Source organism: Gobio gobio, assembly GCF_949357685.1.
Source record: "Gobio gobio genome assembly, chromosome: 23".
Classification (NCBI taxonomy): domain Eukaryota; kingdom Metazoa; phylum Chordata; class Actinopteri; order Cypriniformes; family Gobionidae; genus Gobio; species Gobio gobio.
Window position 1 is genome coordinate 3,222,277 of NC_137119.1, and position 18,948 is coordinate 3,241,224.

The 18,948-nt window shown below is 41.0% G+C and overlaps 1 protein-coding gene across 1 annotated transcript in view; it reads left to right on the plus strand.

Annotated features, from left to right (window-relative positions):
• Window positions 1-18,948, plus strand: part of LOC307119565 (piezo-type mechanosensitive ion channel component 2-like) — a gene marked incomplete at its 5' end in the record, with an annotated part of 129,959 nt that overhangs the window by 109,860 nt on the left and 1,151 nt on the right. The window contains 7 exons of the mRNA XM_079805907.1: window positions 1,372-1,519; window positions 1,624-1,812; window positions 6,497-6,589; window positions 6,669-6,838; window positions 11,455-11,571; window positions 12,901-12,980; window positions 13,054-13,267. Of these exons, the coding sequence (XP_079662033.1) occupies window positions 1,372-1,519; window positions 1,624-1,812; window positions 6,497-6,589; window positions 6,669-6,838; window positions 11,455-11,571; window positions 12,901-12,980; window positions 13,054-13,267 (1,011 nt within the window). The remainder of the gene's footprint in view (window positions 1-1,371; window positions 1,520-1,623; window positions 1,813-6,496; window positions 6,590-6,668; window positions 6,839-11,454; window positions 11,572-12,900; window positions 12,981-13,053; window positions 13,268-18,948) is intronic.

An 18,948-nucleotide genomic window follows, 5' to 3' on the forward strand; every position in this document is an offset into this window, starting at 1 on the left:
GACTGCAGTGCAGAGCGCGCGCGGTTGTGATTCTCCTGGGAGGGCGCGCGCCGCACGGCCACAAATAAACTGATATGGATTTTAAATTATTTTATCAACTTGAAATACAGGCAAGGCATATTTTTGTATATGCATATTTTTAGGAACACATCTACAATATACATGCATATATTTTTAGGCCTATATTCGTTTGCACGTGACTGTTTAAAACCCGTGTTTAAACCCGTGTTCTCCCTTGTCCGACCCGACCCGCACCCGTATCCGACACAGTAGGATGTTTTTCACCCGTTTCAGCAATATTCACCCGTGCTGGACTCTGCTCTGGAGTCCTCTCAAGCGGAGAGGGCTTCTACATTCCCATTGGTTGCCGCCAAACCACGTCATAGCTCATTATCATAAAGTTGTCCTCCTCGACGCCCAAATCGTCCAAGACACGCCGCTCTCGCCGCCGGCGGTGTGAACACACAGTTAGGCTTCATATCATCTCTACCAGCATCATCATAACATCCTCTTATTACTTTATGCCAAAGATGATTCACATTTGTTCCCAATACTAGACATAATGTTGAGTTTGCCATCTCTGAATGAGCAGTGTTGGGGAAACGCATTACAAGTAACTTGAGTTACGTAATAATATTACTTTTTCCAAGTAACTAGTAAAGTAACGCATTACTTTTCAAATTTACAACAAAATATCTGAGTTACTTTTTCACATTAATTTGATTGACAGCTCATGTTGAGAATAATAAGAGTAGAGGCGTGTGTGTGTGTGTGTGTGTGTGTGTGTGTGTGAACATGATGGTTATTGTAGTTCTAGACTAAATGTGAGCATTTATTTATCTCACTTGCACAATAAAGATTCTGTTCTCCTCAAAATGAATAAAATCAGTCAAATGCAAAATCAGAATACTATGCAAACCTCCAATAATTAAATAATTATTTTTATGCATAATCTACCTTTATATTTAATTTACCAAAGTCTTGCTGCTGACCTTTGATGATGAAAATAACTAGATTTTTTGTTTTTATGGGGAAAACTTTTTTCTCCTGCGTCCTATTCTCCATTATCCAGAGCTGCGCCCTCTAGTGTTCATGCGGGAATCTGCATTTTTACCTCAGCCTGGGGCGCATTATTTACATTTTGGTATAAAGAGGTCTTTACCGTTGCACAAAAATATAACTTTTTTGTTATATAAAAAAAAAAAACATAAACAAGCCCAGCCCAGGTGAGAAAAAGTAACGCAAAAGTAACGTAACGCATTACTTTTCTTAAAAAGTAACTCTATTAGTTACTTTTTAAAGGAGTAACGCAATATTGTAATGCATTACTTTTCAAAGTAACTTTCCCCAACCCTCTGAATGAATGTCCAGCTTCCGGCTGGTGCCCTTCCTGACGGAGCTTCGGGCGGTGATGGACTGGGTCTGGACCGACACCACCCTCAGCCTGTCCAGCTGGATCTGTGTGGAGGACATCTACGCTCACATCTTTGTGCTCAAGTGCTGGAGAGAGTCGGAAAAGGTGAGGCTTCGTTCCAAACTGGGAATGCTGGGATGTGTCCGTCAGCCGGTCAGCTTCTGGCCGAGGATGCGCTGCACCTCTAAGTCTCCCGCTGGTGTTTTCAGAGGTATCCTCAGCCGCGAGGACAGAAGAAGAAGAAGGTGGTGAAGTACGGGATGGGTGGGATGATCGTGATGCTGCTCATCTGCATCGTCTGGTTTCCTCTGCTCTTCATGTCTCTGGTCAAATCTGTGGCTGGAGTGGTCAACAAACCCCTGGATGTGTCGGTCACCATCACACTGGGCGGCTTTCAGGTACTCAAATCACAGCTATTATCCTCAACTGAAGCCCAAACCCCCCAAAAATACAGACACATTGTACTTAAAGCCTTTATGTATTATGCCTTATAGAGATATTTATACGTTATAATGCATTATATCTTTTCATAAATGATTGTAACCAGTTTTTAAAATGCAGTATATTTGCAGTTCAATTCATAGATAAGTGTTATAATTAGGGCTGTCAAAAGATTAATCGCGATTAATCGCATTCAAAATAAAAGTTTGTGTTTACATAATATATGTGTGTGTACTCTGTTAATTATTATTTATATATAAATACACACACATTCATGTATATATTTAAGAAAAAAATATAATTTTTATATATAAAACATTTATATTTATATATATTATAGATTATATAAATGTATATACATGCAAATATTTCTTAAATATATACATGAATGTGTGTGTATTTATATATAAATAATAATTAACAGAGTACACACACATATATTATGTAAACACAAACTTTTATTTTGGATGCGATTAATCGCGATTAATCTTTTGACAGCCCTAATTATAATGTATTATAACGGTGGTTACAATTATTCATAAGAATATACAATGCATTATAAGACATGATTGATTCATTAAAATATTTGTGTTTTATATGCTTTAAACCTTTATATATCAAATCTATACATCATCATAATATACATATATTTAGTAGTGTTACAAAAAATGCATTACTTACTATATACACCGATCAGGCATAACATTATGACCAGTGAATAACACTGATGATCTGTTAGTGGGTGAGATATATTAGGCAGCAAGTGAACACTTTGTCCTCAGAGTTGATGTGTTAGAAGCAGGAAAAATGGGCAAGCGTAAGGATTAGAGCGAGTTTGACAAGGGCCAGATTGTGACGGCAAGAGGACTGGGTCAGAACATCTCCAAAACTGCAGTGGTCAGTCTCTATCAAAAGTGGAGGACCAGTGGAGAACCGGCCACAGGGTCATGGAGCACCAGTGGAGAACCGGCCACAGGGTCATGAAGGACCAGTGGAGAACCGGCCACAGGGTCATGAAGGACCAGTGGAGAACCGGCCACAGGGTCATGGAGGACCAGTGGAGAACCGGCCACAGGGTCATGGAGGACCAGTGGAGAACCGGCCACAGGGTCATGAAGGACCAGTGGAGAACCGGCCACAGGGTCATGGAGGACCAGTGGAGAACCGGCCACAGGGTCATGAAGAACCAGTGGAGAACCGGCCACAGGGTCATGAAGGACCAGTGGAGAACCGGCCACAGGGTCATGGAGCACCAGTGGAGAACCGGCCACAGGGTCATGAAGGACCAGTGGAGAACCGGCCACAGGGTCATGAAGGACCAGTGGAGAACCGGCCACAGGGTCATGGAGCACCAGTGGAGAACCGGCCACAGGGTCATGAAGGACCAGTGGAGAACCGGCCACAGGGTCATGAAGAACCAGTGGAGAACCGGCCACAGGGTCATGAAGGACCAGTGGAGAACCGGCCACAGGGTCATGAAGAACCAGTGGAGAACCGGCCACAGGGTCATGAAGAACCAGTGGAGAACCGGCCACAGGGTCATGAAGAACCAGTGGAGAACCGGCCACAGGGTCATGAAGGACCAGTGGAGAACCGGCCACAGGGTCATGGAGGACCAGTGGAGAACCGGCCACAGGGTCATGAAGGACCAGTGGAGAACCGGCCACAGGGTCATGAAGAACCAGTGGAGAACCGGCCACAGGGTCATGAAGAACCAGTGGAGAACCGGCCACAGGGTCATGAAGGACCAGTGGAGAACCGGCCACAGGGTCATGGAGGACCAGTGGAGAACCGGCCACAGGGTCATGAAGAACCAGTGGAGAACCGGCCACAGGGTCATGAAGGACCAGTGGAGAACCGGCCACAGGGTCATGGAGGACCAGTGGAGAACCGGCCACAGGGTCATGGAGGACCAGTGGAGAACCGGCCACAGGGTCATGAAGGACCAGTGGAGAACCGGCCACAGGGTCATGAAGGACCAGTGGAGAACCGGCCACAGGGTCATGAAGGACCAGTGGAGAACCGGCCACAGGGTCATGGAGGACCAGTGGAGAACCGGCCAAAGGGTCATGGAGGACCAGTGGAGAACCGGCCACAGGGTCATGGAGGACCAGTGGAGAACCAGCCACTGGGTCATGGAGGACCAGTGGAGAACCGGCCACAGGGTCATGGAGGACCAGTGGAGAACCGGCCACAGGGTCATGAAGGACCAGTGGAGAACCGGCCACAGGGTCATGGAGGACCAGTGGAGAACCAGCCACTGGGTCATGAAGGACCAGTGGAGAACCGGCCACAGGGTCATGGAGGACCAGTGGAGAACCAGCCACTGGGTCATGAAGGACCAGTGGAGAACCGGCCACAGGGTCATGGAGGACCAGTGGAGAACCGGCCACAGGGTCATGGAGGACCAGTGGAGAACCGGCCACAGGGTCATGAAGGACCAGTGGAGAACCGGCCACAGGGTCATGGAGGACCAGTGGAGAACCAGCCACTGGGTCATGAAGGACCAGTGGAGAACCGGCCACAGGGTCATGGAGGACCAGTGGAGAACCAGCCACTGGGTCATGAAGGACCAGTGGAGAACCGGCCACAGGGTCATGGAGGACCAGTGGAGAACCAGCCACTGGGTCATGAAGGACCAGTGGAGAACCGGCCACAGGGTCATGGAGGACCAGTGGAGAACCGGCCACAGGGTCATGAAGGACCAGTGGAGAACCGGCCACAGGGTCATGGAGGACCAGTGGAGAACCGGCCACAGGGTCATGAAGGACCAGTGGAGAACCGGCCACAGGGTCATGAAGGACCAGTGGAGAACCGGCCACAGGGTCATGAAGGACCAGTGGAGAACCGGCCACAGGGTCATGAAGGACCAGTGGAGAACCGGCCACAGGGTCATGGAGGACCAGTGGAGAACCGGCCACAGGGTCATGGAGGACCAGTGGAGAACCGGCCACCACAAAGCACAAATGCTTCAGGAATGGTTTGAGCAGCACAACAACGAGTTTGAGTCCAAATTCCCCAGATCTCAATCCAATAGAGCATCTGTGGGATGTGCAGAACAAACAAGTCCGATCCATGGAGGCCCCACCTCGCAACTTACAGGACTTAAAGGATCTGCTGCTAGTATGCCAGATACCACAGCACAGCTTCAGGGGTCTAGTGGAGTCCATGCCTCGATGGGTCAGGGGGACCAACACTATATTAGGAAGGTGCTCATAATGTGATGCCTGATCGGGAAAATAAAAAAATATTTTTTTTAAATGTCAACAGTCCAATGTTTGTAGGAATACAATTTTATATAAATCAGGTTATTATTATATGAACAAACCCCTCAGTAAAAATATAGATATGAATAAATCTGTAATGTTGTTCTGTGTGGAGCTGCGGAAGTGCAGATGTCAGACTCACAGCCTCTAATGAGATGCATTGAGATTCAAATCTGAGGTTGAAGTACAACAAACACTTAAAAGTGTATTTGGGATGTTTATTTCCACTCATCTTAAACAGATTTTATGAAGAGCCGAATAGCCCACAATCTCAGAATTGAGCAATGCATGTAGATGATAAAATTATGTAATGTAACTCTAATGTGTGTGTGTGTGTGTGTGTGTGTGTGTGTGTGTGTGTGTGTGTGTGTGTGTGTGTGTGTGTGTGTGTGTGTGTGTGTGTGTGTGTGTGTGTGTGTGTGTGTGTGTGTGTGTGTGTGTGTGTGTGTGTGTGTGTGGGTGGACTGGTAATCCCTACGTTATGGGGACAAAATGTCCCCACAAAGAGGGCAATATCCGAAATCCTCGTCCTTGTGGGGACATTTTTTGGTCCCCATGAGGAAAACATCTTATAAATCACACTAAGTGATGTTTTTTGAAAATGTAAAAATGCAGAATGTCTCCTGTGATGGGTAGGTTTAGGGGCAGTGTGTGTGTGTGTGTGTGTGTGTGTGTGTGTGTGTGTGTGTGATGGGTAGGTTTAGGGGCAGGGGCAGTGTGTGTGTGTGTGTGTGTGTGTGTGTGTGTGTGTGTGTGTGTGTGTGTGTGTGTGTGTGATGGGTAGGTTTAGGGGCAGGGGCAGTGTGTGTGTGTGTGTGTGTGTGTGTGTGTGATGGGTAGGTTTAGGGGCAGTGTGTGTGTGTGTGTGTGTGTGTGTGTGTGTGTGTGTGTGTGTGTGTGTGTGATGGGTAGGTTTAGGGGCAGTGTGTGTGTGTGTGTGTGTGTGTGTGTGTGATGGGTAGGTTTAGGGGCAGGGGCAGTGTGTGTGTGTGTGTGTGTGTGTGTGTGTGTGTGTGATGGGTAGGTTTAGGGGCAGTGTGTGTGTGTGTGTGTGTGTGTGTGTGTGTGTGTGTGTGTGTGTGTGTGTGTGTGTGTGTGTGTGTGTGTGTGTGTGTGTGTGTGTGTGTGTGTGGGTAGGTTTAGGGGCAGTGTGTGTGTGTGTGTGTGTGTGTGTGTGTGTGTGTGTGTGTGTGTGTGTGTGTGTGTGTGTGTGTGTGTGTGTGTGTGTGTGTGTGTGTGTGATGGGTAGGTTTAGGGGCAGTGTAGGGGGATAGAATATACGGTATGTACGGTATAAAAACCATTGTGCCTATGGAAAGTCCCCATAAAACATGAAAACCCAACATGTGTGTGTGTGTGTGTGTGTGTGTTCCAGCCCATCTTCACTATGAGTGCGCAGCAGAACCAGCTGAAGGAAATCACAGACGCAGATTTCCAGACGTTCGTGACATCATACAAGTTCATCCCAGTAAGTGTGTGGAGGATCATCAGTGCAGAGCCGCTTCATTAACAAACTGTGTTCAAGTGTAGTGCAATCCCTTTCCCAGAGTGCACTGCAGTTTCTGGAGGCGTATACAGCGGAGGATGTGACGGTGGCCGAGCTGGAAGGAAGCTCGAACTCCCTGTGGACCATCAGCCCTCCCAGCAGGAAGAACCTAATGGACGTCCTGAGCAAAGAGGACCAGTTTCCTGTCACCATGTCCTGGAGCATCCAGAGGTACACACACACAGTCACATGACCACAGGATTCAGATCTGAATATCAATACACAGACGCAAATGTCCAAAGATGCCTGTAGATTTTAGATGAACGCTGTATTATAGTCTGTTCTCATTGGTGTTCATGAAGGGATAACGTGTTTACACTATGAGAATATAACACTATAAATATTCTACTCAAGTAAAAGTACTACTACTTCAATGAAATTTTACTTAAGTAGAAGTAAAAGTACTTGTCTAAAAATGTACTCAAGTAAAAGTAAAAAGTAGTTCATTTAAAATGTACTCAGAGTAAAAGTTACTGAGTTACTGTGTAGGCTTGTGGGAGAATGAGTTTCACAGCATCACGGTATTAATTATTTAATAAATAAACTGTTTTATTAAATTATGGTTATTATTATCACCAGTTAAAATGGCATTAATTGAATGAAAATTAATTTTTTGGGGGGTGGTTGAACAAATGCTTTATTATAACAAACTTAAAACCATTTTTTTAAAATAAAAATTTCAATAAAACATGTCTAATGAACTAAATAAATTATTATGAATTAGATTAACAACTTTAAGAATAATAGAGTCCTAAGATATTTTTCTTTTTATGATTTAATACAAATACATTACCAAAACGGTGGTAATCAAATACTTATCCTTTCATTTTTTGGGGCAAAGCGCTGCTGTTTTACTAAATTAAACCATGGATTTAAAAGTATATTCTTAAATTATGTTTAAATGATGTAATATTATTATTGTTGTTATTATTATTATTATTTTGACATGTGTTCTATAGGCCTACAATAGTAATATATTTCTGTCACAATTTCATCTAGTTAAACCGTTTATTTTGACGGGTTTTAGTGAGGACCTATTTCAGGGAAGATCTGTTTCAGAGTGTATTTGATAAAGGTTTTTAATCAAATAAAATGATGAACATGTTCATTAGGGGGTCTCAGATCAGCTCTGGAAATGTTCATACCGTATGTTCATGCCCATATATGTTTTTTGAGACGTTAAACACCACGAGCATCATGTCGCGATTTGATTTATTGTACAGCTTCCTCCTTTACATCAACATTTTTTGTGCTAATTTAATATCCTCCAGGACAACACCCGGCTATGTTTTGTCTATATCCAAAGTTTCTCCATCCTATCCAGGGGTTCGCGACGGCGTTTCGCTTTCAGCTGACGTCTGTCTTGTCCGTCCGTCTCCATCTTTTTGTGATTTTTGCGTTCGTTCTCCCGCCTTCAATTCAATGCAGTCGTTTCCGGATTGCGTTTTCCCCCCCTTTGTATTATTTATTTTTACTCAGTAACGGATGTGGTTTAAAATGTAGCGAAGTACAAAACTTCAAACAAAACAAACTTAAGTAAAAGTAAAATTACAGATTTTTAAATCTACTTAAAAAAGTAGAAGTACGCAGAAAAACTACTCAATTACAGTAACGCGAGTAAATGTAATTCGTTACTTTCCACCTCTGCCCTGGGGTAGGGATGGCTCGATACCACAATTTTGTCTTCGGTACGGCACCACAATCTAATACCGAAGTACCGATATTAAATCGATACTATACAGGGTCTGAATTTTGGCGCGGGTATTGCGCATAATTTGGCAAGTTTGGGGTTTTATGAAGTGGGAAATTACCGCATATGTTTATTATTAAATTAATCAACAAAGATTAATCACATCAAATCAGGCATTTGTTAACTATTTTGTAAGAAGTAATTTCAGCAATACTGCGCGTCTCCTTCTCTAGCTCTCAAAATTAGCAAATTGCTTCTGGCTTTAAAAGACATCGTTCTGTTGTGAACTTCTGTTGTTTCTTGAAGTAGAGACCAGGAGAACTTGGATAGGTTTTTCAGCAGGATTCTTTATTGAGGAAAACGTGCTGTCTTTCCGCTGAGGTTCCAAGTCTGACTAAAGCCAGTTGAACCTTGTATTTTATATACATTTCAAGGGGAGGGATTATACAGCAGGAGAGGAGACATAGGAAAATAGAGACACACCCCAAACATTCCTGTCTCATCAGCCATAATTCAATCAGCATAACTGTCATTCAAATGCATAGATAATAATCCAATCACTCAGGCAGTATTGCTCTAAACTTGTCAAGGTAAATAGTCAGGAAGTGCATAAAGACAAAAGACTTAATGTCTCAAACACTTACACAGCCTGATGTAATCTCCTTAGAATTTCCTCATGTTTACGTCAAAATGTAAAACACAAATATAGATAATGTTTTCAGTTATATTCTACTACATTAGAACCTATATATAACAATGTATAAATTTGTAATCCCACAGTACCTACACTAAAGCAATCTGCGCGCTCAGATTCAACACTTTCACTGTCGCTGACGGAAATCACTTCCCACGTCTTTTTAAACCTCGACAATTTGAACATGCAAGCGATTTTATAGAATTTCATAATACAGGGTATGGGAGCTCTTTGAGAGAGTTTTCTTTGTGCTCATACCAACAACACACACACACACACACACACACAAGCCTAAAGAGCTCGCGCATTGCAAATTACGCTGTTTTTCCTTAGTCAAATACACACAAAATGATGTAAAAAATGTCCATCTTTAGTGAGTCGTCACATAAACACAGTTGGTTTTGTCTTTCGCGAATGTAAATAGTGCAATAGTATGTGTGCAAATATTATGAAATCTAAACGGTTGAAACGAACACTGGAGATTTCATGATATTTAATCAATACGATCTTATGTGCGTTGATGAGTGTTAAAAGAAAATAATGTCTAACTTTATAAGATTTGAATTATTTAGGGTTATATATAAGGTTTGAATTATGAACTCACCTGTCGATCTCTTAATGTCTTATACAAGACAGGACTGGCAAGTGAGCGATGCTTGGCAAGGTTTTTCAGCAGTTTTATAAGCAAAGTAATTCCAAATTTCACGTCTACTCCTCTCTTTATTAATGAGTTTTGGGGTTACCGTGGCTCCAAAACCGTGACATGAACCGGAAATGTATCATTAGTAGTAATATGCGTTGCGAAGTTCTTCATTTGGACATCTTTAAAGCAGATTTTTTTGCACCCTCAGATTCCAGATTTACAAATATTGTCCTATCATAATAAACCACACATCACTGGAAAGCGTATTTATTCAGAAAATGTGGTTTTGTGGTCCAGGGTGACACATGTGGTTTGATCATCAAACAGTGAAGTTCATCTGATTGGATGATCGATTGCTCCATCATCACACTCGTTTAGTGACGTTCAAAAGAGACAAACCGGTTTGTGTCATTAAATTGTTCAACAATCACTAAGCTTATGCAATTAATTCACTCTGCTTGTAAGATTCGTTATTATTTTTTGAAATTCTTAATTTTCTATTTTAGACAACTGAATACGGGTAATATTCTTGAAACAACATTTGCGTTTATCTGATCATAACTCCAGTAATCAGTGTAATATTCCTCCAGTGTAGATCAGCTGTTCTTTGTGTGAATATATAGTAAAGTCTGTGATCTTCATCATCATTACTCCAGTCTTCAGTGTCACATGACCCTTCACTAATCATTCTCATATCAACACACACTTATGATTATTATCAGTGTTAAAATCAGTTCATATTTCTGTGGAAACTGGCAAACATTTTATTTCTCAGGATTATTTGATGAATAAAAGTATGATTTTATTACTTTTGAACAGTAGTCAGGGTTCCCACTCGTCCTGGAAAACCTGGAAAATTGATGACAAATTTTCCAGTCCTGGAAAATTAGAGAAAATATAAAATGTCCTGGAAAATCTTGTTGTTGTCTGGGAAAAAGTTATTTCTTTAGCCGAGTATAAAGAGTTTATCGCTGGCCCAAACAATTAGCGCTAGTTGCAGAAAGCACATGTTCAGGAATGCTGAGTTTGATGCGTATGAGTATTATTTGAATAATGATGTTTAATAGCTAATGCTATAGCTGCTCAAATGTATGCAGTGAATGTTAACTCGTAAGCTGCTTTCTAATCACATCATTTTGATATAAAGTCACATTTGTGTGTTATAAAGTCAGAATTGCAAGATATAGTCAGAATTGCGTGATATAAACTCGCAATTTTGACCTTTTCTTCACAATTGACTTTTTTGCGCAGTTGCGAGTTTATATCTGCAATTCTGACCTCTTTTCTCAGAATTGTGCGATCTAAACTGCAATTGCAAGTTATAAAGTCCAATTCTGAGGAAAAAAGAATTGCGACAATTTTCACTTTTATATCACAAATATGTAAACTCGCAATTGCGAGAAAGTCAGAATAGCGAGATAAAAAGTCACAATTATCTATTCTGTGGTGTAAACAAGCTTCCATAGTCATAATGTATGATTAAGAGCTCATATTCAAAAATGCTGGATTGTTAAGTAATGACAATAAACTGTACGGCTTTTAAAGACTTAGAAAGCAATATTTGGCATGATCCTTGTCTATTATTCCCGCTGTAGTAAAATTGAAAATGTCCTGGAAAATGGTTGCTGAAAAAGAGTGGGAACCCTGAGTAGTGTACTCTACACCATGCTAGGTCCATGGTAATTCTGGCTAGTGCACTACTGTGGCACATCCCAGCATGAATGACGGAATATATCCCATGATCCTCCTCTCTCCTGCAGGAATCTGAGTCTGGGAGCGAAGGTTGAATTTGCAGTGGACAAACACGTCACATATCTAGACATGACCACCAGACAAGAGCTGATCGCTTTACTCAATGGAACCAGAAATAAAGCGGTGTAAGTACAAACTCACACATGATCAATGTCACACTCGCTTAAAGGGGTGGTTCCGTGGTTTTTGTCTAGGCTTGGTTGTGTTTATGGGGCGCAGTATAACATGTCTTAATACTTCTTTTTTTTAAAAACGTCATATTTTTCTTATATTTTCCGCTGTCTCCACTGTCCTTTGAACGGCTCGTTTGCTTCCTGCTTCTGTGAAGCCCATCCCTCCGAAAAACACAATGGTCTTAGATTGGTTAGATGGCCAAATGTAGTTTGTAGTTCTGCAACAGCTCTCACTCTTTCGTAATGACTGACGTGGCCTCGCACACTTTGTTGAGTGTTCGCGGGGGCAGTGTTTATGTTGATAGCAGGTGTTTATGATGTCACCAACCCGGGAAGAAGCTTGTTGTAGTCCAAACCGGCCATTTTTGTAGGCAATAAACTGACATAATTTGTTGCGTGTTCACGGGGGCAGTGTTTATGTTAATAGCAGGTGTTTATGATGTCACCAACCCGGGAAGAAGCTTGTTGTAGTCCAAACCGGCCATTTTTGTAGGCAATAAACTGCCATAATTTGTTGCGTGTTCGCTGGGGCAGTGTTTATGTTGATAGCAGGTGTTTATGATGTCACCAACCCGGGAAGAAGCTTGTTGTAGTCCAAACCGGCCATTTTTGTAGGCAATAAACTGACACACTTTGTTGCGTGTTCGCGGGGGCAGTGTTTATGTTGATAGCAGGTGTTTATGATGTCACCAACCCGGGAAGACGCTTGTTGTAGTCCAAACCGGCCGTTTTTGTAGGCAATAAACTGCCATATTTGTTGCGTGTTCGCGGGGGCAGTGTTTATGTTGATAGCAGGTGTTTATGATGTCACCAACCCGGGAAGAAGCTTGTTGTAGTCCAAACCGGCCATTTTTGTAGGCAATAAACTGCCATAATTTGTTGCGTGTTCGCTGGGGCAGTGTTTATGTTGATAGCAGGTGTTTATGATGTCACCAACCCGGGAAGAAGCTTGTTGTAGTCCAAACCGGCCATTTTTGTAGGCAATAAACTGACATAATTTGTTGCGTGTTCGCGGGGGCAGTGTTTATGTTGATAGCAGGTGTTTATGATGTCACCAACCCGGGAAGAAGCTTGTTGTAGTCCAACCAGCCATTTTTGTAGGCAATAAACTGCCATAACTTTAAAAGACAATATCTCCGTTTGCATTGAACTTTCAGCGCTGTAACTTTGCAGATACAGTTTATGCTCAAGGAGCAACATTACACACTAACTAAAGTTAAAAAAGTGAAATCACATGCAACCACCCGTTTAATTATTCACTGCACATTTCCTCTTCTACAGGGTGATCGAGAAAGTGTTTCCCTGCTTCATCCGAGCCCCGAGCGACTCAAACGCCAAGCCGATCGTTCAGCTTTATGCAGGTGATGTAGAGTCCAGATGAGCTTTCCTCATGAGCATCATCTGCGAGCCGTACTCATGCCCTTCTCTCCTCAGCTGACGGATATAAGAGCGTCCTGCTGGACCTGGAGAGGTCTCAGAACAGCAGCGAGCAGATCCAGGAGTGGTGGATCGTGGACCAGCCGTCCGCCGGGAAGATCCAGATGAGATCCGAGGCCAAGCTGGAGAAGAAGAGCGAGGCTGGGCTGCAGCTTTACGTCTTCAGTGATAAAGTCAGTCCTCCCAGCCTGGGCTTCCTGGCGGGATACGGGTGAGCCGCATGAACCGCTTACACATTCTGGACGTATCTTTAAAGGTTTAGTTCACCCAAAAATGAAAATTATGTCATTAATTACTTATCCTCATGTCGTTCGACAGCCGTCAGACCTCCGGAACAGAAATGAAGATATTTTAGTGTAAAGCTGATGCTCTGAAAGGCCTCCATTGGCTAAATGCACTTTACACTCTCAAGACCCCTAAAAGGCACTAAAGACGTCGTTACAAAGTCCATCTCACTACAGTGGTTCTAAAATAACTTTATGAATCGGCGAGAATAGTTTTTGTGCGCAAAAATCCCCTAAATAATGACTTGTATAGTGATGACGATTTCAAAACAAGGCCTCATGAAGCTTCGAAGCGTTATGAATTAGTGAGTCGATTCAGCAGTTTGGAGCGTTATGAATCAGTGAGTCGATTCAGCAGTTTGGAGCGTTATGAATCAGTGAGTCGATTCAGCGGTTCAGAGCGTTATGAATCAGTGAGTCGATTCAGCGGGTTGGCGGTTTGACACGCGATCCGAATCATGATTCGACTCACTGATTCATAACGCTTCGAAGCTTCATGAGGTCGTGTTTTGAAATCGTCATCACTATATAAGTCGTTATTTAGGGTACATTTTTTTTTATGACCACTTAGACTTTTCAAATCCCGTTCATACACCAAGTACCAATAAAGTCACCAAGTTTCGGACCATTCCGATGAAGCTACGATTTTTAAAAATATAAATATAAAACGCTTCGGGTCATTTTTGACCCGAAGAACCCCGAGGGTTAATCAGCGTGTTCTTCAATCCGCAGAGCGCGTCAGAAGCAGAGGTGTGTGTGTTGATCTGAGCTCTCATTGGTCTGTCACCGCTCGTCAATCTCAACATATTTGAGAAAGCCAATCAAATCAGAGTAGGCGGGCTTTATGTTCACAGAAGCTGCTGAGGCTGAGCGCGAGTTTCAGCAGCACAACTCAACGTCAAGTGAGAGATATGAAGCTAAACTAAACATTTCATATTTGACAGCTGCTTCTTTAAGTCAGAAATGTTAAACAAATGACAAAAATATTCAGCCAAATGAATAAACTTTGGTCTAATTTCGCCATTTTGAATTGAAATAGGCCTATGTAATGTCATTTATGATATAATTAACAAACAAGAAATATTAACAAAGCCGTTTTCTTCAGATTAGGCATAAGATTAATAATGAATGTGTGCATATTGTGAATTAATTTAATAAATGTTACCTGTTAGCCTTCAGTAAATTAGTAAATGTACAAAAATGATTCATAAAACATATAAATATCAGTTAAACATATGTTTACTGTCTTCACTGACGAAAATGGAAAAACGTTGGCATGACATGGTTTTCAAGCTGTTATCTCATTTTTTGGTGTTCAGAACATCTTAAAATGCACATGTTTAGATCATAGAAATCAAAATGTTCTCAGGGAACTCTGAGATTATAAACCTGCCTACATTGTATGATTAAGGGATGTACAATATGGTCATGCAGAATAAGCCATTAATATTTGCTTTATAAATCATAATAAACAGCCAATATCCTAATATGCATACTAATAAGCTACTAGTTAATAGTGAGAATTGGAGCCTAAATTAAAGTCTTACCATTTTTTTTTTCATACCCCCTAAAATGAAAATCCTAGAATCGCCCCTGCCTGTGAAAATCACTTGGGTGTGAACACAAAGCAGGCGATGGGCGATATGGACTTAATAACACATTTTCTGTTGTTTATTGCGATGACGATTCCTCATGTGACCGCTGAACACATTCTTGAGCGCCTCCGAAACACAAACTGATCTAAAGTCAAATCAAACACGCTCCTGTAATACATACAAGAATAAACAACAGTCAAATCCACACCAGCCCTTTCAGAAACGGAAGAGTTGCAGATATTCTTTTCTTCTGTAAACGTGCAGATCATTGATTAGTGCAACTGTACTGACAAACATCACAATAATAATAATCACCATAACTCAAATCAAGTTTGAAATGTAAACACAGATTCTGTATTTATTCATATTCTCATGGTGCAAACAGCAAAAGTGGAAAAACCCCAACCATGTGCTCAAATTACACACAAAATGCAAATAATGATTTAATGATGGAACTTCAGCTTAGTAATCATGTGTGAATGAAAGCGTATGAATGCATGTGTCATTATAACTGATCTCAGGCCTGGTGGAGCTTAAAGCTGCTCATTCAGTGTTTCTGATAAGATGATAATACTAAGGATTGATGAGCTGCTGGGATCATGAATATTAATCAGCCTTCGCTCGAGCTGATTTGCTGAAATCAAAACAGGGACAGTAATATTTGAGATTGTGCTTGTTTATAAAGGCTGAATTCCACATGAACTTACAGGAAATAGTGTTTACATGTAGCACGTCAATTGTGCGTGGATAGACTCTCTCTCCGTGTGTGTGTGTGAATCACACTAGTGCCTCAAATGCACTCTGCATTCATTGAGGTGAACTGAAATAGTGTTTGCTTGTAGCATTAGCTCCTCATTTAGCGATAAACTCCTCTCTTCAGCCGCAGTTGTTCACGTGAGCTGCGTATGGGACGTGTCATCATCAAGGCTTTATCGGTATTAACGCTGGAAGAATAATTCTTATCGTGAGGAACATTTTTACCGCCCATCTCTAGTGTGCATGAGGCTTCAGAGAGCATTTACAGGGTTTCTGCAGGTTTCACAGAGTCAAATTTAAGACTTTAAGACCTTTTCAAGACCATTATGAATTAAATTTAAGACCTTTATCACGCAATTTTAAAAAAAAAAGACGTACTAAAGGAAATGCAGAATCACAAAATGACTTGCAAAGCATTAGTAAAAGTATTAGTACACTTGCACTTCCTCATAGCTCAATCCCACCAGGATTAATATACAAACACCACCGGTCAAAAGTCTGAGAACGGGAAGATGTTTAATGTTTTTACAGAAGTCTCTTCTGCTCACCAAGGCTGCATTTATGTTATTAAAAATACAAAAAAAGCTGTAATATTGTGACAGTTCTGTTGTGACTATTTTCTGTGTGAATATACAGTAAAGTGTGATTTATATCATCATTACTCCAGTCTTCAGTGTCACATGACCCTTCACTGATCATTCGCATATCAACACACACTTATGATTATTATCTGTGTTGAACACAGTTGTGTAAAACTTTTTTTTTTTTTAGGATTCTTTGATGGATAGAAGGTTCTAAAGAACAGCATTTATCTGAAATAAAGTAAGAAAAAATATTTCTGAAGGATTATGTGACTAAAGTCTGGAGTAATGATGCTGAAAATTCAGCTTTGAATCACAGAAATAAATTGCTTTTTAAAATATATATTGAAATGTAAAAGTTATTTTAAATTGTAAAAAAAATAAAATAAATTAAATCGAATTTTTGCTGTATTTTTGATCAGCCTTGGTAAGCAGAAGAGACTTCTTTAAAAATGCGTGTGGTGGAAATAGTTTTTTCCACCACAGCCGATCGTGCTGCATGCTTATTGGCTCACTGATGTTGACTAGATTAACCCCTTAGGTATCAAACCACAAGACCTTTTATGATACTCGATAGTGTCGAGGCAATTGGGTCGATATCTGAAGAGTATGAAAGTCGATGCCCAGCCCTAGTGATCACAGAACTCTCACTAATGTGTTGATAACTACAGCGCTGACACTAACGACTCATTTATCTATCAACTCATTTATTGATTAATCTAATCTATCGACTAATTTATCACAATCATTTTCAACAATTTTACTTAAAAACATTTAATTTAACTTGCAACATTGGCATTCAGTAGTGTACTATAAAAAATATATAATGTAAACAAGCCCTTGGTACAAATTTCTAAACCAACATAAAAAAAAAAGAATATCAGAAAATACTTTTTATATAGAATAGTGTTGTCACGATACCAAAATCATGACTTCGATACGATACCAGACTAAAACACCTCAATACTGATACTGAATCCATACCATGGCAAAAAACTGTAAAAGTAACTGAATAATATGACAGAACTTACTATACACGTGCGTTGCCATGGTTACGCGCCTGGCCCAAAGTTAACCTCCGGTCTGTGTTTGTTTATGGTCTGGCAAGGGGATAGTATGGCGCACTACTCAGTAGAAACACATTTTTGACGTACTATTCTTGGATAACATGATATAAATATTAACGATCAAGCAGAGAGAATATGACAACAGCCAAAAGCAGTGTGTGCGACTCATCAAAAAGCCTTAAATGCTTCAGAAATATCCAGCATACGAGAGCGTCTAATGTCATTTACTTGTTATTTATTTAGCTTGTTATCAGAAATAATCTACTCTAGATGTAACTTATTCTGGCTGTGATCATCAGCCAATCAGGACACAGCGAGTTTACATTTGTTCTCATCAAGTGGTCGCCATCTGGATAACTGATCGCATTTATGTTTCCTGCTAAATATTTAAATGTGCCTTTGTCCTCTATTAATGGCAGTGCCCATAGAGCACAGGATTTTTTGTGATGCATTCATATACATATATAATCTCAAATAGGGAACTTTATCTACAAGTTAAGTTTCCCAACATTAATCTTATATTATGAAACAAAGAAACATGTTATTCCGATGCATTGCATGATTGAAGGCGAGCGCGCAAGCATTTATATAAGATACCGTACAGAAAACAGCATTAAACGTTCCTAAGGGTTAGTTCACCCAAACATTGTAAATCTGTCATTATTTCTGTCCCTCATGACGTTTCAAACCTGTAAGACAACACAAATTAAGATATTGTTCTTCTTCTCTATGGTCTTACGGGTTGGGGTCGACATGAGGGCGAGTAATTAATAACAGGATTTTCAGTTTTGGGTGAACTAACCCTTTCCCCCACTCTATATTGCAGACAGAAATGGGAGATTATTTATAATAAACATGCTGAAACAATAAAAACATTAAGATAATGTTGCACAATTGAAATGAAAGATGATAGCACAAAGATAACGCAGCCTCTGTTGTTATTGATTCTTTGCGGACGACTACCGGAAGTTAAGTTTGGGCCACAAAGTCACGCATGCGCAGAAACGTTTGTTAATTTTGTTGCCGTTGAAACCGTCTATAGAGTGCTGTCATTTTTAAAGTACCGGTACTAATACAATTTCATATCGTCCCCAACTTACCCAGTCGACTAAAAATATGGACGTCGACTAATTAACAGCGTCTACGCAGTCAATTGTATCGACCAATCGTGACAGGCCTAGTTAACTGTGAGAAGGAAAGCACTGTTTTGTGATGGTTTGCTGGTTAAAGGGTTAGTTCACCCAAAAATGAAAATTCTGTCATTAATTCCTCACCCTCATGTCGTTCGACACCCATCAGACCTCCGTTCATCTTCAGACACAAATGAAGATATTTTAGTGTAAAGCTGATGCTGAGAAAGGCTTCAGATAGGCCTCCATTGGCATTCAGTACATTTACACTCACAAGACCCATAAAAGGCACTAAAAACATCTTTACAAAGTCCATCTCACCACAGTGGCTCTACAATAATTTTACAAAGCGACGACAATAGTTTTTGTGCGCAAAAAAAAAAAATAACGACTTTATTCAACCTCTTCTTGTCTTCCGTGTGTGTCTCCACGACACATGCGTGAGAATATGAGCAGATCCGGCGTTCGGACACATGACC